Source organism: Alosa sapidissima, chromosome 15, assembly GCF_018492685.1.
Source record: "Alosa sapidissima isolate fAloSap1 chromosome 15, fAloSap1.pri, whole genome shotgun sequence".
NCBI classification, from domain to species: Eukaryota; Metazoa; Chordata; class Actinopteri; order Clupeiformes; family Clupeidae; genus Alosa; species Alosa sapidissima.
This window is the reverse complement of record NC_055971.1, coordinates 9581913-9608545: the sequence shown is the minus strand read 5'-3', so window position 1 is coordinate 9608545 and position 26633 is coordinate 9581913. Positions and strand designations below refer to the sequence as shown.

The window sequence follows — 26633 nt, the reverse complement described above, 5'->3', positions numbered from 1 at the left end:
TCTGTCTCTCCTTTGTCTTTCTCTGTCTCTGCCCCCACCCTCTCTTCTCTCTCCTCCTCTTTCTCTCTCTCTCTGTTTCTTTCTCTCTCTCTCTCACTCTCTAAAATGCCTCTCTTTATAAAGGGGGATTTGTTCACACGAGTTTGAAGGTGTCATTGAAAGTATTTGTGAAATCTGTGTGTGCGCGTGTGTGTGTGTGTGTATGCGTGTGTATGTGTGCTTGTGTGCGCGCGTGTGTTTGTGTTGATTGTCATTGCACATAAATTGAGGCTCCAAAGTGAGCTTTGACAGTGACAGAGTGTTGAGTGATGGGCTTGCACTGAGACTTAATGAAAATATCTCCCCTAATGTAGAACAGCCCTTTCCTCTGGGAAGATCGATTGATTGGTTTGGTACAGAACAGATGCTAGATCACAGCACATAAGTCACACTCACACTGCACACTTATCATTGCTTTTTGGTCTTTTCATGACATCCTGAAAAGGCACAGCCCCATATACAATTACATATGAGAGCTCTTAACCAACCCAGCATGACCTTGACGTTAGCTTTAGCTTTTGGCACACAGTCAGCTTTTGTCCATGTACTGTACATCAATTGACACCTTCAAAGTTGACACCTTGCTATAATTTGTTTCCATCGTAAAGTCATTAACCTTAAGGAAGAATATGAAATCTTTGCAAGTGAATTCAAAGATACAGCACGCACATCCAAAAACGATAAATACTGGGTGTTGGACAGAAAAGCAGATGCAAAGATAAGAACGATGAGTCCGCACACCAGAATCTGCTCCTTAGCGTTTTTTTAATGGTATATATCCACGTGTAGCGTTTCGGGCCCTAGCCCTTCATCAGTCATGTCTGATGCATGTTACATATGGTGATATGTAAAGTTTTTTCCCCCATATAATTGTGTGGTAAAGCTGCTGTGTCCTGTTGTGATTTTGTGTGTGTGATGATGTTGCATTGTGTCCTGTTGTGTGTTAGTCCTCTCAGCACCTGGCCCAGATCACAGACCTGCAGACCCAACTGGAGGAGGCCCTGAAGGAGAAGCAGGACGTCCAGGAGAAGGTAAGACCAGCACCCGCGTGGTCACCCAAACCAGCAGCTGGGGTTATTATGGCAATACTTTACTCCCGTTACTTGTTGTGGTCAAAAATGTACGTCCATCTGCGTCCTTGCCCTTGCCTCGTGGAGCATTACAGTTTATACAGTACATTACAACTAGCATATTATACTGTAGTTGGTGTTCATATTCTAGACTAGTGGTCTAGTGGTTTTTTGTCTGGCGACCCCCCCCCCCCCCCCCCAAAAAAAACATGGGCCAAGTCTCGCGACCCCCTTCTCTCTAATTGGCGGAATTTGGTTTTGAAATGTTGCAAGATGGGCATTGGAAGCAGAGGCGGAAAATGTCTTCTCTCATAGGTAGGCTATGTCAACACCAAAGGCATTATGTCAATGGCAGCGACCTTTTGCGACCCCCAGTTTAAGAACCACTGTTCTAGCCTGCTGTGAGCTGCTCCTGGTGCAGTACATGTGGCAGTTTTGATGGCTTTGCCCGCAGGTTACCAGTGTGGAGAGGAGCAGTCGGAGGCAGACTTAAGATTTCCATCGATAGCCGTCTGATCCATCGGAGCGTTTCAGCACTTATCCAACCCTCAGCCACCACTAGCATCTAATCTGGACCACTTTGTAAGACTAGCTTTTGCCCGCGCTGCAGGGCCCTTGTTGGAGTCTGTGTGTAAGGCTTTTATAGTACATGTACACTGCTCACCAATAGCAGGCCGCAGGTCAGATCGCAAACAGCAAGCAAGCACATTTCTGAGGAGTCGGGGCATTTGTTTTGTTGCCAACTGCTCCAATAACTGCCTTAAATAAACCTCACACTGGAGGAATATAATAACCAGTCTGGTTTGCAGTCTCAATCCAAATGACATGCCTTTCACTACATGCTGTTTTGAAAATAAATAGTCCCCTAAAGCTCTCCCAAAGTCAACATTGAGGGCACCATTCTTTCACACCAAACACTTCCGAACCGTCTTTTGCAAAGTGTGAAATGGGGAGACAGAGAAATGGCAGAGCGCTGTTGGGATGCTGCCAACGCGCCCGGAGTGGTGCTATAAGATGCCGGCGCGATGTCCTCGGACATACCTTGTTCAGAACCGTCAGTGGAGAGCCATTTTGATGCAGAGAAGCGTTCGGGGCAAGATGAAGTGGAGTGGATTTAAGAGTCTGAGGCTGCGCCCTCTCTCTCTCTCTCTCTCTCTCTCTCCCTCCCTCCCTCCCTCCATCTCTCTCGCACTCTCTCTCTCTCTCTCTCTCTCTCTCTCACGCTCATAAAGAAGATGGGGGGATTTCTTTTATCTCTCACTGAAGACAAGAGGGTGCCACAGGGGAGCACTACTCACTCTTGGAGTCATCGGGAATAATTATGATGTGGATGTGTGTGTGTGTAGGTCTTAGATGTGTAGCCTGGAGATTCCAGACCCTGGTAATCTAGAAAGATTAAGGGTCTGGCCACGAATAATGTAACGGCCCAACTCGAGGGGCGACACCAAGCATGCATTTGAAAATCTCACTGCACGCAATTGGATAACACAATACGACCAACGTTTACTGACTGATTCCGGACTTCGACGCAATTAGATAACACTATGACTGTCATCTGTTTAGCTCGCCTCAGTCCCGCCTATATCAGATACACCGATGTGATTGGCTCCCCCCCGAGTGTCTCGCAGAGACAATTCAAATTGCGCTCTTCCGAGAACTCTGGAGTTTCCAGGGTAGAAGATGTGCATGTTGAGACTTAATTCTGTGTACAGTATATCTGTGTGTGTGTGTGTGTGCGTGTGTGTGTGCGTGCGTGCGTGCATGCATGTGTCTCTTCTTGATTTGGTCTGTTTTTGGCGTGTGTGTGTGTGTGCGTGTGTTTGTGTGTGTGTTCACTTAGTTATGTGTTGGTTCCTGTACTGTATGTGTGTTGGTCTTGCATGAGGGTCAGGGTTACTGTGTATTGAGTGTTTGTGCACCAGCATAGCGCTCACCCACCCACCCCCTCTTGCCGCTCCTCTCCTCCTCAGCTCCAGTCGCTGCAGAGCCAGCTGGAGTTCCAGGAGCAGTCCATGGTGGAGAAGTCGATGGTCAGTCGGCAGGAGGCCAAGATCCGCGAGATCGAGACCAAGCTGGAGTTCGAGAAGACGCAGGTCAAGCGCCTGGAGGTGAGAGCCTGGCTGCGGTGGGCGGGGGCGGGGGGGTCAACTCCCAACAGCTCCGGGGTCCTGGGGTCAGCCTACTGTACATGCACTGTGTAGGCATGCATACTCCCACCAGCAGACCCTAATGGGACCACCACCATTGATAAACGATATGTTCAATTTTCAGACTCTTCAAATTTTCACGATATGTTACATTTTCAGACTCTCTTCAAAACTCTCTTTTCAGACTCTCAGGGCGGATGTACGTACATTTGCGAACATAGCGTTATCAGCGTCATGGACAAACCGCATATTGCGAACACTGTCAGACCCAAGTTTCCGTCGTATTTATCAAACTAGTGTAAACTACGCCTTTCTCTGCCTTTCTCCGCCCATAAACGCAATTTACGAACGTCCACAACTGAATGGCAGAGCCTATACAAGCGCAGCTGAATGAAGTTAACTGATGACAACATTAAAAAGAATCAAACGTTTAGCGATCATGAAATTATACCATACATGATAAGATGTCAACAAGCAGGGAGATAATGAAGATCACTAGTTTTACTCAAAGTACTTGTGCACATAAGCTATGGAAAATTGGTCAAATCTAGCAAGTAGGAAAGTTTAAGTGAATGATGTGAAAGTAAGACATTCAAAAGGCCAACGAAAGTTAAGGTTGCTTTTGATAGTACAAATACTTACAAAACTGGTGCTCTAAATAGCGATTCTGTTGTCTTTGAAAGGTTCTCTTATTGACGCATTGAACTGCAATTTGAATTAACACCTCCTTTTACAAGGCGGAAATATTTAGGCGCAGAATCGACGTGCGCTTTCAGGAGCAGTCTTTGTACTTACCGCGGAATACATAATTAAGCGTTCTTTACGCTTCCCCTCCCATCTTTTTATGGTAAACTCCCACTTTCCCCTAGCCTAGAAATCTAGACGCACCCTAGCGGCAGTAAATTACATTTGCTTCCAGGGCTTCGCATGTTGCGAAACAAATACGCCTGAAGTGGGCGCAAACGCGTTAGTACATCTGGCCCTCAGACTCTACTGACTTTCACTGTCTTCCTCTAGACTTCCTCTGGTGCTGTAGGTGTTCCAGCAGGTGTGCAGTTTGATGAAGGTGTTCAGGTGTTCAGGTGATGCAAGTGCAGACAGTGAGGCATCAGCGGTTCAGCTCTTCTTTTCTCCCTCACCTTCCGTCTTCATATGCTGATATGTTCCGTCCATATTCTTGACATATGTTGTGTAATTTGGAATTCAATTTCGCTGGGATTACATTGCCATATCGCCTGTGACAAAATGCAGGATATCATTCAGGATTGTATGGGAAGCATAATTACAAAAAAAAAGCTCAGTGTGAAATGCCTAGCCATGCGTCTTCTCTCTCTCTCTCTCTCTCTCTCTCTCTCCCTCCCTCCCTCCCTCCCTCACTCACTCACACACACACACTCTCTCTCTCTCTCACTCACACACACTCTCACACTCTCACACACACACTCTCTCTCTCTCTCACACACACACACACACACACACACACACACACACACACACACACACACACACTCACTCTCTCTCTCTCTCTCTCTCTCTCTCTCTCTCTCTCTCTCTCTCTCTCTCTCTCTCTCTCTCTCTCTCTCTCACTCACACACACACACACACACTCTCACACTCTCACACACACACTCTCTCTCTCTCTCTCTCACACACACACACACACACACACACACACACACACATTCTTTCTGGCTGCTGTAGCTCAGTGCAACTAGTATGGATGAGCGCCCAGCAGCCCTCGCTCCCCCTCTCTCCTCGGCCCTGTCAGGAACACAAAGGGCCCCAATCGAGCTGGATTACAGCCCCCCTTCTACTTGCATTAGAGCAGCCCGGCGGACACTGGCGTGCTAGAATGAGACGTTAGCCTTAGCGGATCTGAGCAGGAGAGAAGTAAAGTGAAGACTTTACTTTAGCCCTGGAGCCATAGGCTGAATGCTGATGGAGATCAGTGGTGGAGAGAAGCGGAGAAAAACAAAGCCCTCTTTGTGAATACTAACAGTGTTGTGAGACAGTGTTGTGGAGGCTAACTTTTAAGAGGTAGTTTTTCTTTGTTCAGTGTTTTGGCAGGTTTGTGCAGAATTCCTGGCTTGATTGGCATTGATAGGAAGTTTTCGCAAGGATAGTGTGATTTTTTTTTTTTTTTTTTATATAGTTAAGGGTCCATGGCTGGTTTGCAGTGAAAAAGAATCTGACTTTTGAAGAAAGTTTTCTATGCAACTTTGAACTATTGAAGCAATTTCCTACACGAGGAATAAACATCAAAGACAAAAGAATAGGGTCTTCTAGGGCGCCGTACTGCTGACAGTGTTCCTTTGCGCGTCTCATGCTCTGGCCTCTCTCTCGCACGCGCAGAGCCTGGTGGCGCGTCTGAAGGAGAACGTGGAGAAGCTGACGGAGGAGCGGGACCAGCGTAGCGCCAGCGAGATCCGCGAGAAGGAGCAAAACAAGCGCTTCCAGCGGCAGATCCGCGACATCAAGGAGGAGATGGCCGAGCTGTCCAAGAAGGAGGCGGAGGCCAGTCGCAAGAAGCATGAGCTGGTGAGTCCTATCTCAGGGCCAGTTGCCGTCAGCCTGACTGACCCTCTCCGTCAGAAAAGGCCCTAGAGAAATGACCGATTCAAACAGCGATTAATGTTGCAGCTTTGAATTCAATCGACCCTGGTTCGGTTCCTGAGCGTTGTGCGTCTTAGTAAGTGTCATTGAATAAAAGGGTCTGCTAAATACCCGTTTGTCTATCATGCTAAGTACCTGCTACCTTTATCTTTAGCTAACTCATAATATGAATGGTGCTCTGTGGGTGCAGCATTGCAGCAAACCGCAAAATCTTTAGTCGGGCCAATACATTTTACAGTCCTGCAGGTGTCTTGTAAGGATCTATAATGGTTCTCTAACCCCTGCCCTGCACCTAACAGGAAATGGACATCGAGAGCTTGGAAGCAGCCAATCAGAGCCTTCAGGCAGATCTGAAGCTGGCCTTCAAAAGGATCGGCGACCTGCAGGCCGCCATTGAGGACGAGATGGAGAGCGACGACAACGAGGACCTCATCAACAGGTATTCTCTTCACCATTAGCAGTCCACTCTATACCATAGCCACTGCATTCCCCAGCGTTCAGCTCTAGAGATAAGCTCAGAAGAGAGAGAGAGAGAGAGAGAGAGAGAGAGAGAGAGAGAGAGAGAGAGAGGAGAGTGTGCCAAAGTACTTCCTAAGAGACTTTGCAGGCAGTCGTCTAAGTGAGAACTCTGCGGAAGAAAAGAACAAATAAGTCATGTCTTGAACAGTGCTCCACTTAATTTGTAGCATTTCAGAATCCACCTCACTCAATCAGGATGTCGATCAGACTGATCCAACCTCCCTTACCTCCAAACATTTATTCAATAGTTTGAGATTGTTGCTGAGGCTTACTTACTTACTTGCTTGCCTGTTGGCAGTAGCACACCAAAGGCAAGCTGTCTCTTTCTCCTATGTCAGTGGGCAATAAATAGTAGTGAGTAGGCAGCATTTGTTCCCCTTCTCTTCTCCACACAAAGTCACGGCGAGGTGACTGGTCTCGCAGTCAGAAGCTGTTGAGTTCTCCTGTTTATGTTTTTAAGGTGGCAGATGGTATTAGTGGCATCAGTGTTTTTATTTATTTATTTATTTATTTATTTTAGCATCTTTCATGCTCTATTGCCTCCAGGCATTGTTTGTTTTTGTTTTTCTTTCTTTTTGTATATGTAAGTTTCACTTTTGTTTGTTTGCTTTGTCTGTCTTCTGTGGACCCTTCTGTTCTGTATTGGACTCATCTGTTTATGTTTGTGTCACCTTTCTTCATTTCTTCCTCCACTATCCACAGTTTACAAGATATGGTGACTAAGTATCAGAAACGAAAGAACAAAACGTGAGGAACCAGAGCATCTGTTTGGTCCTAATTTAAATCAGTTTTGTCCTCTCCCAGACAAGTGATGCCGTATTCACCGAGCTTTGAAAATGTCTGATTACTAATTCATGCCCCCTTTGCCGTGCCTACGCACACTACTCAAACTTGCACAGTAACAAGGTATGAAATACCTCCAAGTCTCCCCAAATGACTCCCATTTGACCTCATTTAAAGCAAAAAGTCATGTCAGCCAAATGATACTGCATCACAGAGCTGGGAGTGTGATATTTTAACATTCTCTCACCAACCTTGTTGATTTTTATTTATTTGTCCTCTGTGTGTTTTGCATGTTGTCACATGCTTTTGGTGCATGCCACTGAGAATAACTTGCTTTGCCACCCCCCCACCCCTCCCCAAAGCCAAGGATGGCTCTTCACCCTGCTCAGTTCTTCCCCTCAAAGCATCCACTTGTTGGCCTGTTAACACACTGAGCTGTATGAGCTGTACTTTAAACACGCTGTATCCCCTGCGGGTCATGTATGTGTTTGCTCTTTCAATTGTGGGCAGAATCCACTGTCCGGTAAGTGTTGACCTGCGCCTGCCCTCTCCCAGGAGATGCTTGAACCAAGAGTGCTTGTATTGCAGGCCTTCCCTCTTGCCCACCCGCCATGCCCCCCTCCCCTCCCCTCGCCCCAGGTAGACTCCTCATGCCCCTGGCTGTGCTGTCAGACACCAGTGGGCCATGTTTGACCAGCACCCGGGGTCTCCTGCCTTGCCCTTCTGAATATTTCAGTGGGCTCCTCGTGTAGAGCAGAGGCTACGCTCGCGGCGACGCCCTGGCCAGCTGTGCTCCGGCGAGGGGGTCGGGTGTGGAGAGGGGACGGTGGGGCTGGGGGGGGGGGGTGGATGGGAGGAGGGGTTGGTCATGTTCCTCATCAATCATTCAAGCTCCAAAGTTGAATAATGGATGACCATGAAATGTCCTACAGAAACCTCTCGTCCTCGACTGGCCAAAGCTCCTCCAACAGCAGCGCTAACCTCTGGCAGCTGGCCAGCTCACTCCCATGTCAATAATGCTAGGCGTGTGGCACGCGCACTTATTGCATTTTCCATTTTTAAAGCCTCTTGTTAAACTGCAGGCTACCGCCGCCGCAAGCCCGCTCCATCCCCTCTTTATGCCGTGTACTGTAAAAGGAATCTAATGGCTAATGGCTCGCCGGAACATTATTGCACTAAGAGCTTTAGTGCAGCATTGTGCAATGCTATGAGAGGTTTTTTTTGTTTGGTTCATTTGTAAATCTGTTTTTGCTTTTATAAATAGAAACATAAACTCTCATGGTGGAAGAAATGTTAATGATGGTCCACTTCAAGCTTACCTCTGTATAACAGTGTTGGGTCTGTTGTTTTGATGCTTATTCTTGGCAAGGCACTAAAGGCCCAAGGAGCCCTTTAAATTTGAACCAAACAAGCAAACAAACAACCAAACCAGTGGGAAAAGAAGGGGGGATAGGTTAAGGATGATAAAAAATTCCCGAGGACAGCAGGGGGTGTTTAAAAGCGTTGAGTATACCCCAGCCCCTCTTCTGTCTCCCCCGCAACCCTTAGCCCAGGGGCAGATGTGGATGCAGAGTGGGTCTGGAACAGCTGCATGTGCTCTGGACAAGTCCCAGAAGCCTCAGCTCTGCTCTCTGTACACAGCTACTGAAATGAGATAAAGGTGTCGCCCGTGTACACGACTCCTGTTAAAAGCGAAGGGGAATCTAGTGGCTGGGCGGAGAGAAGCAGAGAAGGAGGGAGGAAGGGAGGGAAATGAGGAGGAATAGAGCAGGGGAGGGATCCATATGCACTAATGATAAATGTAATAGCGTGTAACAGAGATGTACAAGCAGTGGAGGCAGATTGTCACAGGCAATTAATGTCTCCCTCTACTCTCTCCGTTGTTTGTTTGTTCCCCGGGGCCTTTGGCGCGGCTTAACTAATGGTATGCGGTCAAGGACATAAATTGTGTGTGACACTTGGTGTAAAGTGCTTGATTACAAAGCGCCGGCTGGCCACGACGCGGCCGATGGCCTGCCCGAGAGGGCCGCGGGCTCGTTCACACCAGGGCCAGTCACCCCTGCCGCCCCACGGGAGGGAAAGGAGACCATCACAAAGCCACTAAGAGCAGAGCCACAGCAGGCTAGCTCAGGCTGGAGCTGCTACGTCCTGAGCGTTAATCATTCTAGAATTTTCTGTTACTGCCCATGCAATCCTTCCCCGGCTTTTATTGTCTCAAACGTTGTTTATCATCCATTCTATTTCCACCATTACTCTTTGACTTCTGCGAAGAAGTTACTGTGAAGTGTTACTGGATCATTGTATTATATCTGGACACTGGTCTTGCCCCTAATGTTGACCTAGAACTGATACTGTGGCAGTGATGTAATAATTAGCAAGGTCATTTATCATGTTTCCCTTCCAGTGAGTCCAGGCATACTGTTGTGGTCTTATTTTATCTAGGAAACTTGCTAAAAGACATTTCCTAAAACGTATGGCACATTCTTGGAGGGTAAATCATAGCAATTCAGAGCAGTGTGTGTCTGATGAGTAAAGGGATAAAAGTAATCTTAAATAGCAGGCAGAGAGAGAGAGAGAGATGCATTGACTTGCAAATCCAGGCAAACACAAATCCAACGCTTTCATTATCTCCTAGAAAAACAGTGGGCATAACGGCGAGGGACTCGGCTGGGCACTTCATGTGTGAGGTGCTAATACCGCGTCCTCATCCTCGCCGGGCCTCGCGCTCTTTGTTTACCCACCCGTGTTGGCGAGGCGAGACGACGTGAGCCGCTGCCGCCGCAGCCAGACGTCAGGCCGGCTCTCATGCCACAATAGCAATTTGCATCAGGAGACACTCTCTAATAGCACGGGCATGGCAAGCAGTTAATTCCAGCCCCCTCTAGGCAACTCCGTTTGCTCGGAATAAGAAAAACATTGCACCACAGTGAAACAGGAGAATGTGCATTTGGACTGCATTCAAAGCCAGCGATAATCATAGGCAAATATATATATATATATATATATATATATATATATATATATATATATATATATATATATATATATATATATATATATATATGGGGAAAAAAGTATATATATATATATATAATATATATTTCTATTATATATATATATATATATATATATATATATATATATATATATATATTTCCGTGTGATTATTATTATACAGACATTATATACTGCCTTGTGGGTATTAAAGATCATTTTAGGGGAAAGTCTTTGAAGAACGGAACTGAAAAGGCTTGAGTTATGTGCGGTGCATGTGTCTTTGTGTGTGTGTGTGTGTGCGTGTGTGTGTGTGTGTGTGCGGTGTATGTATGTGTGTGTGTGTGTGCGTGCATGCGTGTGTAAAGATAAAACACAATGAGGTAATTCTCAGCGGTGCACTGAGGTGTCGGGGAGCATCGTGCCTCTTTTGATCCTCCTCTGACCACTGACAGGCCTCCGTTCTCCTCCCTGCGCCCCGCTGGCTGCCCCACCCTGCTGCACAGATCGAAAACAATTCTACTCCCAATCTGTCCTCCAAATTATTACATCAGAGGCGACGGCATTATTCAGCGGTGCTGCGAACAGATAAATGAGACATGGGATTGAGGGGGCGGGTGTGTGTGTGTGGGGGGGGTCGACGACAAAAAATCCCTTCTATTTTCTTCGTCTCTTCCGCTAAGCCCTTATCCTTTATCCATGTGCCCTTACTCTGGGGTAAGTATTGAGTCTGGTGAAAGGCTCAAAGGTCCATTTGGGGCTTGACGCACCAAGCAAGCTGGTGCCAACTAACTGCAAGTCGGCTGAGCGATAACGCTGCGCACAATAACACGGAGAATGGCCACAGGTCTCCACAGGCCGGCGGCAGGCCAGTGCATGTGTCTGTGCTCTCTCAGGACAACAAAAAGAGAGAGAGGGAAAAAAGACCAAACAAGCCCTTTTGTGTGCTTCTCCTGAATGGCCCCCACTAACACCAGTGCCAGCGACTATCCTCCCCCTGTTCTCACATTTCCTCTCTCCTTCCCTCTTTCTCTCTGTCTCTGGCGATCTCTTCATCATCCAACGCAGTGAGGGGGAGTCGGGCTCCGACTCCGAAGTGGACGATCGCGTGGACGGGGTGAAGTCGTGGCTGTCTAAAAACAAGGGCTCCGCCAAGAACCTGTCAGACGATGGGAGCCTGAAGAGCTCAAGGTCAGTCATGACACCAGAACACCCCCCCCCACACACACACACACACACACACACACACACACACACACACACACATCAAAATCCCTAGCCCTGTGTTTAAAATGGTTCGGTTCCATAGTGCAGTAACAGATAGAATATCAACTTCCAATGGGATATTTCCTCTCTCTCTCTTTTTTTTTTTCTCTCTCTCTCTCTCTCTCTCCCTCCCTCTTACTCCCTCTCCTTCTCTCTTTCTCTCTGAATGTTTCCAGTTTATTCTGTCTATTGTCGCTGGTGCTGATGACAGGGTCTTCTTTAGATGGCCTCCCTGGCAGATTTATTGACGTGCCCGCTAGCCAGCTGGAATGCCTACCTGCGCCCCTCCGCCTGAGATTAATAGATCTGCCAGCTGGCTGTCGGCTTCGATGGCCCCGTATTTGTCTCTTTACAAGAAGATTTAGCTCTCCCACTTGGGCTTCTCACAACTTTTTCCACAAAACTTTGGCTTTTAGATTCTCGGTGTTCCACTGCACCACCCTCACTGTTCAACTCGGATATATTACAGGAGGCTTTGTAAGGTTTTAAATATTACATATACCATACATATCATACATAATATATAACATAGGCAGCACAGAGTCGGACAGATGCACCTGGCTCCAAAAGAATGTTGCTTAGCACCACTGTGTGCAACAGAGGACTTTGTCCACCTTTTGGTTGAATGTCAATTCTAAAAAGGTTTTATGTGCCCAAGGATTTGAAGTGTGTTTTTTTGTTTTGTTTTCACATTCCCCACAGCAGCCTTGGAAACTGTCTATAAACTCTGCTGCCTTCCCTGAAATCTCGACCACCTTCATCTATCTTTCTCATCCGTTTTGACATTTTAAATTCACTCCTCCAAAATTGCTGTTCTCTTGTTGATCTCTTTTTCACCTGGGTTCACCCCCACCCCAACCCCCCACCCCCCCTTCCAACACTTTGTTTTATATTTGTTTGCTTCTTCCTAAGAGTCTTTTATCTCATTACTGTTTTTGAATTCCATTTATCTCTCTTTTCAGTTCTCTGTGTAACTCATCTATCATTTCTCTCTCTCTCTCTCTGTCTCTGTCCCTTTCTCTCCCTGCGTCATCATGTGTTTTTCTGTGCTGTCTCCCTTCCCATGCCATGCCACGTTCTCTCTCCCTCTAGATACGCTGCGAACGTTGACGCAAAGGAAGGGAAAGAATGGAAAGAGGGTAAGGAATGGAGAGAAAGTGGGAAAGAAGGTAAAGAGGTAGAACAGAGCAGGCCAGTGTCTGTCATGAGTTCGCTAAGCTACAGGAAGCGCTCCAACATCAAGGACTCGATCGGGGGCAAAGGGGACGATGGCTCCCTCTTCAGTACCCTGAAGGACCAGTCCCAGGACTCCCAGGATCTGTCGTCCTTCCGAAAGGGCAAGGGCAAGGCGGCCGACGGCCAGGACGACTCTTACTCGGTGAGCTCCTGGAGGTCTAAGTCCAAGGTCGGGGACGACCTGGACGACCGCGGCTCGGTCATCTCGCAGGCCTACTCGGAGGCCAGCCGACGGGCCAGGGAGGGCCTGGAGAGCCGCTGGTCCGAGTTCGACAAGGAGTCGGTGGTGTCGTCGCTGGCCCCGAGTCGAGCGTCCACCCGCCGCACCGTGCTGGACCTGTACGACGAGGATGACTCCAAGTCTACGCTAAGCGTGGGGCGGTCCAGCCCCCGGAGTCGACGCCGTAGCATGTCCCGCCTGGAGGGACGCTCGCCTGTCTCTCCGACCCCCAGCCGGCGGTCGGACGGAGGCGGCCGCAGCCCCGGCAGCGTGAGCCGCGCCGACTCGCGCATGTCGGCGGCCCGCAGCTGTCGGCTTAGTGAGTTCGGCCTGGACGACGACAGCCGCAGTGTAGCGTACAGCGACGCGCGCTCCTCCGCCTACAGTCCCTTCTCCAGTGGCCGCAGCATCTCCATGCCGCCCCAGGCCCGCGCCACCGACAGCAGCCCCCCAGACACCTCCGACGTCAAGCCCGTCACCCACCGCAACTACCTGGACCCCGACCTGGAGAAGGCCATCAACGAGGTGCTCAGCTTCAAGCCCATCAAGTTCAAGCGCACCAGCCTGGAGGACTCGGAGGCCGAGGCGGGCAGGAAGAAAGACCCGGAGGAAGACGCCGGCGGGAGGAAGAGCAACCTGCGGCGTTCGGCCTCCGCCGTGGACTTCATGCGGTCCAGCAGCAGCATGAGCACGCGCAGCGGCCGCAGCAGCAGCAGCAGCAAGTCCAAGTCCAAGAAGAAGAAGAAGCGGAGGAGCCACAGCAGCGACTCGGACAGCTCCGGCTCGGACGACGGACGCCGCTCCTCCAAGAGCTCCAAGAAAAAGTCCAAGAAGTCCAAGAAGAAGTCCAGGAAGGCCTCCTCGTCCTCTTCGTCCTCCTCATCCTCCTCCAGCTCGGAGTCGGACTCCAGCTCCGGAGCGTCCACTATATCCTACCGCAGCACCAACAGCATTAAGAAGGCCCCCAGTAGCAAACCAGCGTCCGGCTCGGAGGAGGAAGACCCTCAGGGCCTCGGGGACGAAGCACCGTCTCTCAGCAAGAAGGACGTGAAGAAGAGGAAGAAGAAGGTGGACAACGTGATGATGAAGTACCTGTACCGGCCCGACAGTGACTAGCGGCAATAGACGGCAGTAGGTGTTGCCTGACGTGCAATGAGTAATGCGCGCGAGAGCATGGAGTGACACTAACCGTAGAAAAATGGCACCTTTTATGCACAGCTCCACACAGGCTCAAAGTCTAGCATTGTAATGCATCCCTGTGAAGGAAGTGTTGCCACAGACTCATTTCATCGGAGTGAACTAATCGAATGATGCACCGTAAATTGTGTTCTTGTGTACTTGTTTTCGCTTTGCAGCCGTGGTACTTTCTTTTATCTTCGGCCCTTTTGTGTGCATGAATGTGCATAATAACTTCACACAAAATTGGTGCCTCCAATAATTTGGACAAGACATTTAGGGTAATTAATTTTGGGCTTTTATGTATATAAATAGGGCCTCTGAATCAGTGTGCGTGGACACGGCAATCGCTAAAACGTCTGAGTGATTTATTGTCCGAAAGCACCAGCCAAAAGAACAGGCACTCTAGTATACCATAGATGGTCCCTACAGCCTTTATTTCAGACATAATTAAACCAGACCATTGATTTACACAAGTAGCAAGTAGCACTTTTTTCCTCGCCTTTTCAGATTCTGAATCAACAGCAATTAACCTGCAGTTTGCATTGTGTGGGCGGTTAAAGATTAGATAACTCTGGAACCCCGAGCTGCTCTTTGTCGAGGGTTGTACCCAGACACAACCATTAGCGAGGCTCTCGCCTGCATCAGACCCAATCTGTTTGCTCCCCAATAATTAGAGCAAACAACATTTAATTTATATGTTAATTAAGCTGATAAGGTTATGGGGTATCACATAATAGGCTCTAGAAAGAAAGACATTGAAATGCTGCACTTTAGCCGGGGTTTGGGGTCTTGACAGTGATTGAACGGCGCTGTGCAAACTCGGCAAACTCTGAGACTGTTGTAGCTCCAGGAGTCCTTTTGTGGAGTGCGATGTTCATTGGGTGAGGAGTATGAGCTTGAGCAGTATCAGATTTAAGATGTCATCTCAGTGTCCAGTTCTGAGGTGCTTGTGTGATTAACTGGCATGATCCACGTCTGGCGGGTGTCTAACAGCACTGAGTGGTGTTCCTAGATCACATGTGTATTGATGTAAGTGTGGATTGATTGTACTCTGAACTGAGTCGTGTAAAAGCATAGCGTATCCTGTGCATGTGTATGTTGTGGTCTTACTCTATTATAATGAAGTATTTGTTCCTCCCCCTCTGTCTGCCCTGATCTCCATCTCCCACCTCTCCTCTAGCCCTCCTTCACGAAGACGCTTCTGCTATGATCGATCTGATGAAGAGGAGGAGGAAGAAGAAAAGGAAGAGGGTGGCGCATCCCGAAGCTCCTACCGCTCCAGATACACACGCAGCTACCTGAACGACAGCGACAGCGAGGGCAAGGCCTCAGAGACAACAGCATAGCCGGACTCTCTCTTTCTCACACACACACACACACACACACACACACACACACACACGTTCACATGGATGCACATAATCGCTCATTTAAAAAAGACTGTTTGCCTCTCAGTGTTGGCCCTCATCACTATACTCACCAACACCAGTTCCAGAACCTTCTCCTGTCTCTTGTAACAGCATGAAGTAGAGACAGGAGCACAGTAGGACTCTCATCCCGTGTTTACTCTCCACCCCAATAAATGACCACTCTACTGTACTCCACATCAGACTGGACACAACACAACACACAGTGACGAAACAACAGAGCTGTCCTTGCTATCCGTATTAGTTATCAGTTACATTGCTGTTACTAGCTCCTTACTTGTACATAGCGTGGTGAGCTTTAAAAAGCATTAGAGTGATGTGACTCTTGAGGATTCACAGCTTCGTCCATTTTTATTTAATTTTTTTCTCCACCGTTTCCTGCTGTCTCTGTCTTCAGCTGCTTTGCCACCTTCTCCTTTGACTTCTTCTCCTCCTCTTCTTCTTCCTGCTCGCTGCCCTTTTCTCGTAAGCCCAGTGCCTCTGATGATGAAGGCTCTGTGCTGTGTCCAGTGCGCGCTGTTTGATAACTCCTCTCCGCCTGGCTTCCTGTCCCTGGGCCACCCTAAGGGCCTCTTCTGCTCACCTGCATCCCAGCCAGTACTGAGCCAAAGACTCCTAGCAGGACTCAAGACAGCCAGAAACTTTTGATTTTTATTTTTTATTTTGCTCCATCATTAAGAGTTAAGTTAACTGAAAGTAGTGTGGAAAAAATACAAAAAGAGAGAGCAGACATTGAGAGAGAGAGAGAGAGAGAGTGACAGACAGAGAGGAAGAGAGCGAAAAGAAGTACCAAGAAAAGGCCTTTTGTAGTAAGAGTCTGTGCATATACGGAGGTGGAGCTTTTTTACTTTGGCTCCCCAGAGAGGATGAGTAGGGGGAAGAGAAGTGCCGCCAATTTAAGCGGAGCTCCCCTGCAGCTGTTTCCTCTGCCAGCTGTGTCTCTCTGCGTGTGCGCTCGCTGAACTGCTGTGCTTTCCTCTCTCTCAGATAGCGCTCGAGTGGAAAGAGAGAGAGGAGGGGGAGAGATATGGTGTTTGTTTTTTAACTTGATTGATGGCAGGGACAAAGTAAGACTATAGAGCTAGCAGTTTGTTTAACGAAAAGTGCACTGTCGCTATTGTTTTGCCGCCTCAACTTTTGTTTTGATGTATGTTTGAGAAAAAAGAAAAGAAAAAAACAAAAAAAAAACAAACAAGGGCGAGGAAGAAAAACCGACCGCCTTCGCTGTATGGAAATTCCTTTTTTGAGGCCCTTAAACTCACCCCACGAAATGCCTTGTCTGGTTTTATTCTTTCGATTGAACTCACTGAAGTACTCACAGTTGTGTTTGTGGTTGGTCTCTGGCTCAGCTTTGAGTTTTGTGTTTCTCTTGTTGTTCTGATGCTTTCCTTAATCTAGTTGATCATAGACATCCGTGGCTTTCCAAAGGGAATGTACTTGATATTGGGTACGGTGCTGTGTGGTAGTGGTTATCTCCTTAACTATCTTAACTCCTCGCCGCACTGCTGCAGTAGTATAAAAATACTGGACAACCAATGGCTCTCGAAACATCTCTTGAAACAAGACGAGGAAGATCCGAGAAACTGCCTCGTTCACGAGGCATTGGAGCAGGTTTAAATGGATACTTGTTACAGAACACGTACTGTGAAATCCTCTTTTGAGCCTCTGAAGAAGACTCCCCAGTATTCTGGCCTTACCCTATGACTATAACACTCTTTCATCGAGAAGAGGTGCACTTTTGACCTGGACAAACAGGCTCCTCTGGATTTTATGGTTGCCTATATTGTATTCTTTCGCTTGTTGCCATAGTATTTATGAACTAGCATCGATGAGTTGAGCACATGCCAAAATGCATATGGTTTCTACACAGATTCTAGCAGTGGGTGTATGGATTTTATTTGCTACTTTGTTTTTGAAGGGAGATTGTGATTGTATTTTACACACAAGTCTATGACTATCCTATTTTCTATGCAGTTGATATTAAGTTGAAAGGTGAGTGTGTTTTTATCTTCTGGTTTTCATCAACTTTGCTCAATAAACCACAAAAAAGACATGCAGACATAACATTGCTGGCTGTACACATTAATATAAATATATATAAATATCTGTATGATTCATTTTAGCTTCCAAAATAGTTCATGTTTATTTTCTTTATTGAACAAATGACCACTTGTTATAAGTAATAATTTTGCATTACAATTTAATATATTGTAAATAAATGATGGTGATTGTTTTAGAAGGTCTCATTTGGCTCATTTTTGTCAGTTGTGTTTTTGCTTTGAAATGTCCATTTTCTTAATGTCATTGTGTAAATATACACAATATAATCAAGAATATGACTTCAGTATTTTCTGTTTTGCATTAGACTATGAATATGACTATGATCTCAATGTATACATTAGGGTGTGTGTGTGTGTGTGTGTGTGTTTGTGTTTTCATTTGCTTTCATGCTGTTTTGGAGGGATTACTTGCATTACTACACATCAACAAACAAGCACCACCCACCACCACCCACTCCCTTCAATCACACATTAATGTGAAAAAAAGAAAGAAAGAAGAGATTTTCCTCTTAGCAGGCCCAAGTCTACACCATTAGTAGAGGCTACAAAAACTGGATGATTACGGTTTTCACTTCAGGCAAATGCAATGTTTTAGCATCCCTTTGTTCCAAGTCTTACCACTTCAAAAGTGCCAAAATGTGAAGACGGAACCAGCAGACGCACAAATTGGTCCCATCGGCGTAGTGCTTGACTTTACCCACAATCCTCTCTCTCTCCCTCTCCAGGCTTGACCTTATAGAAGTCCGAAACTATTTGTTATTCTTCAACATTTTACATTCACTGGGCAACCATAAGCAGTGGGGTGTCAGCCTCTTCTGTTTATGATTAGTCACATGATTTTCAGAAGAAATGTTTTGGGAACAACTGACGACCAACTCCAGCCATTCACTGAAAAACAAATGTTATTTTACACTGTTTACACTTGTGGTCTTTTTGAAACAATATACAGTCAAAACAAAACGGCACAATCCTGTATAGAATAGATTCTACACAGTTGCGATTTTGGGCACAAGTATGTACCTCTAACTATTGGCAGTGTTCTTGAGGAACCTTGAAACAGATTTCAACAAAATGATCAATATTTAATCTTAGAGGTAGTGTTTTTTTATTCGAAGTGCTTCAGTGAAGATTTACTGCTTATCAAAGTCTGGCTGTGGGCTCAGGCACAGCCCCCTACAGTGTTGATCAATGAAGCTATCAAATAAGAGAAGCTTCTTTTGAATTGTTGCCTAAAACCAACCAGGAAAAATCACGGAAATTCCACTGCCAACCTGATTAAGTGGCTGAACATTATACACAAACATATATGCATGACGGGTTTCTTATATTGCCTGTGGTACAAGTGGAAGTAATAATGAATACTGAAATGGAAGCGTTAAGTTCTGCCAGGAAGACTCAATTTTACGTTATTTATTCATTCATTACTTCTGACCAATCTATAGTCTGCATCAGTCTTTATAATGACATGACTTTGCACCTGCCTGCTGCTTTCAGGTGCCTATTTTTCAATGTTCCCATCATCCCTCCCTAACCACCACCAGCCATCTCGTTCCTGCAGGGTCTGCACACTCAGTGACCTGGACCGAGGACGGAGCCTATGCCAAAGACTATCCATTGTTGCTTATGTCTTTTGTAAATCCTTTGATGGATTAAAACGTGTTAACTTTCATTGCACCTTCCTGAGTCTTTCTGGTAGAAATAAGGAATTGATAAACTGTTTCGTGTCAAAACTGAATTGCAGTGTACAAATTAAGTTTATAGGTTAATAAGTTTTAAATTATATATAAAATATATAAAAAATATATTTTAAGTGTTTATTAAGGGAGATGAAGAAAGATCATTGATTTACAAAGTGATGATTTTCCACTAATTGTTGAATTAGCAGGTTTATGCATGACCAGAGCAGGAAATTGACATAGTCAACAAAGGAAAAAGGGAAAATGAAAAATAATTGTTTTACTTTATTTTCTATGTGCGATAATGGCTGTTTTTAAGTTTAAGAGAGCCAATACCAAACAAATCCATTAGCATGCTGTATGCTGCATTCATCATCCCTGTCACCTCTGGCTATAAAACACTGTGCTACACTTGTTAAGAGTCTAGCACTCATGACAATAAACTTGGGTTAAAGAGTTCAGCTTATGCATTTACTAAACTGTACATATTTTTTTCAAACTGAATCAGTGCTAGTCAAAGTTTGGTTGTTTTACCAAGAGATTAACCTTTGCACCCCTGTTGCACAGACTGTGTATGTTAAACTGAGTGAGCACTTGAGGAGTGGACCCATGTTGATGTATTAAAATGCAAATAGGTGCTGGATGACTTAAATCAATCCTAATGGCTTGGATTAATAGGTCATAAACATCTCATCAGTCATTAGGAAGACCATTTGCGAGGAGCACAACAGCTGACTATCATTACTCTAAATTTTGTGTCAAAATGAATATTGATTGCTGTTGAGAGACCCATCAATTTACCAAATAAACAATGACGCATCACATTTCATATTACGTTAGTTACAGAACAGATGACGATGTGGAGATATTGGTAAATACTGGGGTGTGTGTTATTGAGGGGGGAAACAGTTCAACTCCCTGCATTGGTAATTTCAGGCTTAATTGCATTCTGAATGCTTGATAATTAAGATGTGACTGATCTTAACACTTTAAGACTTTGACTTTGTGATGGCTGAATGCGTTTATATAATTTTAATACAGTCACTAGACACATAAAATGAATTTATTGGGTAGATCTTGTCGACCCTGTTCCACACCTGACAATTCATTTATTAAGCACTGTTTGGATGCCAAAGGCTTTGTCTATTGAAAACAAATTCATTATGAAATTTACTGATGATCACAAAGTTTTTAGAAACTCTAGAAGCATTGTGATTTAGAGCAGATATTTTTTTTCACAGACATTTGTTTACGTTGTTTCTGAGTGGTTAATTCTGTTAAATCACAGTGTCCCCGTGGGATGCTGGAAGAGGCAGAGGCACAGTTGTACGCAGTGGGGGAGAAATCTGTAGTCCTCAGAACCCCTGAGCTGCCATCTGCCTGGGCGCATCACGTCACATGTTGTGTGGTTTGACCCTGCCAGGACTCTACTCCATGCACTCACACACACACACACATACACAGATCCAGAAGCCCTTGCATGAGAGCGTATCGACAGTAGGCAACACAGAGGCACAAGATCGTGGCCAGACCGTCCACTCCACACAGAGATGGCTGCATATGGGCAAAGCAGAAGCTCCATCTGCGTGGAAGGATGACCGAGTGAGTCGCAGTCTGTGGTCCTGCGGAAGATGGGGTGTCCAGGGTCAGGAGCTCCATCAGGACTGCCCCAACATGTTGTGCCTCAGGTCAGAGGTCAAGGGAAGAGAAGGAGGAGCAACAGTGAGCATCTTCACCAGGGGATGGCTGACTACTGAAGACCATACAAAACATGAACCAGACAGGAGGGAACTGTTCAGAGGGAGCCACTGAACAACTGAGCCCAGTTTCAGAAAGTATTTTTCTTTGTGAGCAATACATTTCATAGAGAAACCCCACAGTCCCATCCCATAACAACCATGCGTAGCAGAACTAAATATCACTGCCAGCAACCATATAAAAAAAATAATAAACTGCAGAAATGTCTACTATGTTCCTCCTGGGATTTCCAACAGCATACACAGTGTTCAAATATATCAGACTCTCTCCAAGGAACTGGGTGGACTCTCATAACCCTGCTAAACTCTCCTCCTATATACTGCAGTGAGGTGTGTGTACGGTAAGTGAGCTGCAGTGCAGTCTCATCACAAAATGGCACCCGAGTGAATACACGCTTCCCCTTCCTTCCATCTCGCTACACACAGTCAGTTCTCCCCTGGCTGCCAAACAGAACCCTCTCCTCCCAGCCTGGCCTCCACCCACTGCTTCCCACTTCAACGCCGCCACGCGCTGGTTGACTGACACTGTTGGAATTGTAATGTCTCCTGATCAAAAGGGAGATATAATATGCGCGGGTGGACTGTGCCGCGCGGTGTGCACATGAGTTCGGTTTTCAGCAGGGTGGTGGTGGTCGTGGTGACGGCGCTGTGTGTCTGGCCGGCCTTCCTGGAGGAGGCTGGGGAGGATCAGAGAGGGGGGAGAGCGAGGGTGGAGGCAAGAGGAGCGTTGTCTCTCTCTCCCCTGGAGACAAGGTGGCAAGCAGGGGCTGTAAAATTGATGGCTTTGGCTCTCTCTCTCCCGGCAACAGAGCCACCAGGCTCATTACACTTCCAAATGCCTGCTGCCGGAGACGCGCTTCGCCTTGCCTCTCCTCGCCCCGGTTTCCCTAGGCGCTCCCTGCCTGACAGCCTCTCTTGTTCTTGTCCGACTCACGCCACTGGCTGCTAGCGACCTCTGAGTATACCCTACTGTCTGAGTGGCCACATCCGCGTCCCTGCCCACTGTTTGAGGAGTGGCCGGAGACAGCTGCAGAGGCATGATGGGAGATTGTCAAATGTCAAGCTCTTAGAACAGAAGACTTGTGGTGAGGTAGAAGTTGTTCATGTGTCATGGTACCACTATTTTGTCGTCTGCACATTGGCAAAGTGGCCTTTATCAACAATATCAGCATTAACGACTATATATTGGGATATGTTCCTAAAACTGCAAGCCAGCAGCAATACACACCCAGGCTTACCTGTTGCGCCACCAATTCGACTCACAGTAGTATAGCCTACAGTAAGTAAGTTTTACATCTCTATAGCCTATACCAGGGGTCTCAAACTCAAATGAGCTGGGGGCCACTTCTGCCAACGTCATCTGATTGGAGGGCCGGCTATTTCTGAAAATGCAATGTTCTTTTTTTCAAATACCACACAAAACTGCAAACAGAAAGTGCAAGTGTTTTTATCTAGTTTTAGACACCTGTGCTAGCAACCTTAGCTTATAAATAAAATAATGATAAAATAAATATTAATACAAATTATAAAACAAACAAAAAGCATAAAAACGGGTACAGTATGTGTGTGTTTCACACCAAATAAAAATATTTTCCTCTCATAACTTTTTTAAACCTGGCAAACTAGGCGTCAGGGTTAAGAAAGCAACACCATTGGATTTTTATATCAAAATTTCAAAAGGTCATGGCTTGAAAGTGGTCAGAGATAAAGTCCTACTGTAAATATAAAAATCTTTGAGTATAAACAAAAGTTTATGAAGGGGGTAAATGTACCCATCACTGATGGCAAGCACCTCAAATTATGCACCTTTCAGTAAATACTGGATGAACATATTTGAGCAGGTTTACTTTCCTTTTTTTCATATTACCCACATAACAAATGAACAGGAAAACACCTAAGATGTATATGGTTTAGTGATGTATTACTAAACCACAAGGCCTACAATAAAGTATTCTGGTCAAATCAGTTCCTATCGCGGGTAATCGCGGGTAATCTGAGCAGAAGTTCGCATCATATTGCGGGTGACTTTGTAGTTCTTTAGAGCCCTGTTTTTACTAGCCCTGCTGTCTGTACCACGTCCATTACGGACACGATTACCACTGCAACCTCCAAGCTATGTTGGGCAGAGGGTCGAAATAAGCATGGTATGCTTAGTGGACACCGTCGTATACACGCAAAGACGCACCTCCATGCAGACGCACTGTGACTATCACTGTCAATAGACGATCGATCATAATCTACAAAAGGATATTCTCCTTCAGAATCAGAATAGGTGAATAACATAGCCTACCTAAGACTTCATCACACGTGAACGTTTTTCAACATTAGGTGTAGGCCTATTTCTGCTTCAATTTGTGCAAAACTATGGTCTGCATCGCTTCCGCGTCATTACAAATGCACGTCTTTGTGTTTCTCGCGTGTAATACAAGTATTTCTGGAAACTTTGCGCAGCGATTTTGGGTTTTAATCAAGCTCTGGATGTCTAGCACATAGTGGAGCAGAGTAGGCTACAATTGAGATGTCACCATACTTGGATCTATCGTCTACTTTAATCAGTATCGTTGTTTGTCGCAATTAAAAATAGCTTCAAGGGCCGGATTACATTATTATTTTGACATACGTCGCGGGCCGGAATTGGGCAGGACGCGGGCCGGGTGTTTGAGACCCCTGGCCTATACTGTCTTCTCGTGCGTGGCCTATACTGTCTTCTCGTGCGTAGCCTATGTTGTCTTGTGACGACTTTTTTTTCAAGCGATCAAAATCTATATTCATTATAGCAATACATCTAAGTGAATGTTTTGCAACAGGCTGAATGAGCTAGTCTGGCTATTACCAGACCAAGCTCAATCTTTTAAGATTGAACATTGGTCTGGGGAGTCTTCTACGTATTTTCTACTGCACAAGAGGCGTGATCAACGGGCAAAGTTCAAATGACTGTATACAATTGGATAGTCATTCACCAACAAAAACGAGTGACGTTTGCAGAGAGACGCAAAAACTCCAGGCAGACTTATCGTAAAAGCACCAATTTCCACCCCTTTCGTTCAAAAATTCTAGAACAAAGATTATTTTTAATACTTCAGAATAACATTTGATAAATTAACCTTACATTTTTCAGTAGCCATGGGTGTGTAGATTTGAACAAAATCTGGTTCGGTTCTTAACGGGAGCATTTACTGCCTTAAAACCCCCATTTTGTTTACCGTGCTCGAAGTTTGGTGCTGAGCTGGTGGATGCCTTATTTCGCCGCACTCCGCAAAAGAGAATTCTCATCGTGAAATTAAAATTCCACTGTAGCTCCAAGCGGGTAGGCCTACGCACCCTTACAACACTGTTTACAGCTCTTAGAGTCACGGTAAAATGTAATTTTTGGTACATAGCTAATTTAGATATAATTATTGTGGGGGCATGCGTTTCTTTAAGATCTGCCGGTCTTGGTTTGTATAGAAATTAATATTAAGTGACACATACACAAAATAGGTGACGTTCAATTTATCAGCGGTCTGCAGAAACCAAGACTTTGAACCGGTTCACGGAACGAAAACCGAAAACCAGAAACTTTTCATGTTTTGCTAGGAACAGAAACGAAACAAGAAACTTTGACCCTGCTAAAGTTTGTCATAAACTCTCCTCCTATATACTGCAGTGAGGTGTGTGTACGGTAAGTGAGCTGCAGTGCAGTCTCATCACAAAATGGCACCCGAGTGAATACACGCTTCCCCTTCCTTCCATCTCGCTACACACAGTCAGTTCTCCCCTGGCTGCCAAACAGAACCCTCTCCTCCCAGCCTGGCCTCCACCCACTGCTTGCGGAATCATCAGGTCATATCCTAAGTCGTAAGACATATCCTATCCATTTGGCATTCCTTCAGCTCTTCCTTTGCTGGCTCCTCTACCCCCACTAGAGTCGGCTGAACATCAGCTGAACTTCCCCTTCTAGGTCGCTCTGTATTCCCTGATGTTCCACCATCACACGGCCCTGGGTGACCTCAGGCAGCTTGCAAGGGCAAGTAGCACGGCATGGGCGTCGAGAGAGACTGTCCGCATTCAAGTGTAGACGACCAGCACGGTGGATGATGAAGTTGTACTCACCAAGGTTCTCCAACCACCTTGCTAGCTTCCCCTCAGGCTCTTTCATCCTGCGGACAGTGAAGGTCCCGCCAACCAGGTATTGGCGCAAATGGGTGACAAATTCCACCACAGCCAGTAATTCCCGTCTAGTAGTGCAATAATTTTGTTCAGCCATTGGCAATCTCCGACTTCCGTAGGCCAACACGCGCTCCTCCCCATTTTGGATCTGAGCTAGGACTGTTCCTATCCCAACATCACTCACATCAGTATCCTCATGGAGTGGTTGAGCTATGGTTGTATATTGTTTGGAAGTCTGTAATAGGATGCTAACCCTACAAACTGGCGGACTTCTGAAACTGTGGTTGGGGTTGGCAACTTCTGCACCTTGGTGATTTTCTGAGGGTCTGTTGCAACACCAACCTCAGGTCCAGGTATACAAGGCAGGTTTCCCACTGCAGCCCCGCCAGCACACCATCAATTAATCATTGGAACGTGGCTGGCACATTGCATAGCGCAAAGGGCATTGCATTCCACTCGAACAGCCCTTTTCTTGTACAGAATGCTGCTGCCCTTCACACCCTTGGTGTGAGTTCGACCTGCCAATATCCTGAAGTCAAATCAAGTGTGCTGAACCACCTCACACCTGAGAGAGTGTCCAGGGTGTCCTGTATACGGGGCAGGGGATACGCATCTTTGATGGTGTTCTCATTTAAGGCCTGATAATCCACGCAAAGATTGTAGGAACTATCCTTTTTGCAGACCATCACGATAAGAGAGGCCCAACCTGTGGCTATGGCAGGCGAGACCAGTGTCAAGGTTTTGCTGGATCTGCGTCTTTCTATTTCTCATTTGCCATGCGCCTGGGTCGCTGTTTAATTGGAGCACCTGGCCGGGTTTTAATGTTGTGTTTAACTAGACTTGTACAGCCTAAATCACCAGGGCCTGTAGAAAAGATGTCCCCATAGCGGTGCAGCATATGCTCCAGGTTGCGTCGGTCTTCAGTATTTAGCTCAGTGGAGGTCTGGGTGTACAACTCTCACAGTGATCTGGTATTATCTGACTTTGAGCTCTTAAATGGGAGGGATTTTGCTGGTGGTGGCACAGTAAACCACGTCAGTTGGATGGAGAATCCCCACTACTGCTCCTATTTTCAACGTGACTGTTGTACTTCCTGGGTTGTAGACTCGAATGGGAATGCACCTGTTAGGCCCAGCTTCCATAACACCTGATGCTTCTTCACAAATCTCTTTGTGGGGCTTAGGAGAATTTCACCTCTTACAGGTCCGCAGAGATGGGCACGGCCTGGTATAATGAATTCCTGACCTGGTCCTAAGATGGTGGTATGAGCTACTCGGGCAATGTGTGCCCTTGGCCGGTTCGTGGGGTGGAAGAACGGTATTTGCTCACCAAACAGCATGATTTTCCTCTGTCCAAAGTCCAGTCTCGCAAGAGCCTATTCCAAAAAGGGGTTGCCCAGGATAGCATCTGTATCGGCTATGTTGGCAACAATAAAGTTAACACTCACTGTTCGGCTCCCCACTTGCACAGGTAGATGTGATTCCCTAGTACAGGTACC

The 26633-nt window shown here is 46.3% G+C and overlaps 1 protein-coding gene across 9 annotated transcripts in view; it reads left to right on the top strand.

The window, feature by feature from the left end:
• The window catches only part of myo18ab (myosin XVIIIAb), a 108613-nt gene extending 93227 nt beyond the window's left edge, over positions 1–15386 (top strand). For 6 of the 9 annotated variants that reach the window (XM_042064449.1, XM_042064448.1, XM_042064452.1 and 3 more), the window contains 8 exons: positions 987–1070; positions 3080–3217; positions 5609–5794; positions 6169–6308; positions 7091–7135; positions 11234–11356; positions 12524–14018; positions 15247–15386. In XM_042064449.1, coding sequence (XP_041920383.1) covers positions 987–1070; positions 3080–3217; positions 5609–5794; positions 6169–6308; positions 7091–7135; positions 11234–11356; positions 12524–14003 — 2196 coding nt within the window. In that variant the 3' untranslated portion in view covers positions 14004–14018; positions 15247–15386. The remainder of the gene's footprint in view (positions 1–986; positions 1071–3079; positions 3218–5608; positions 5795–6168; positions 6309–7090; positions 7136–11233; positions 11357–12523; positions 14019–15246) is intronic. The other 3 variants (XM_042064453.1, XM_042064451.1, XM_042064446.1) reach the window with 1 other exon arrangement.
• The last annotated feature ends 11247 nt before the right edge of the window (positions 15387–26633 follow it).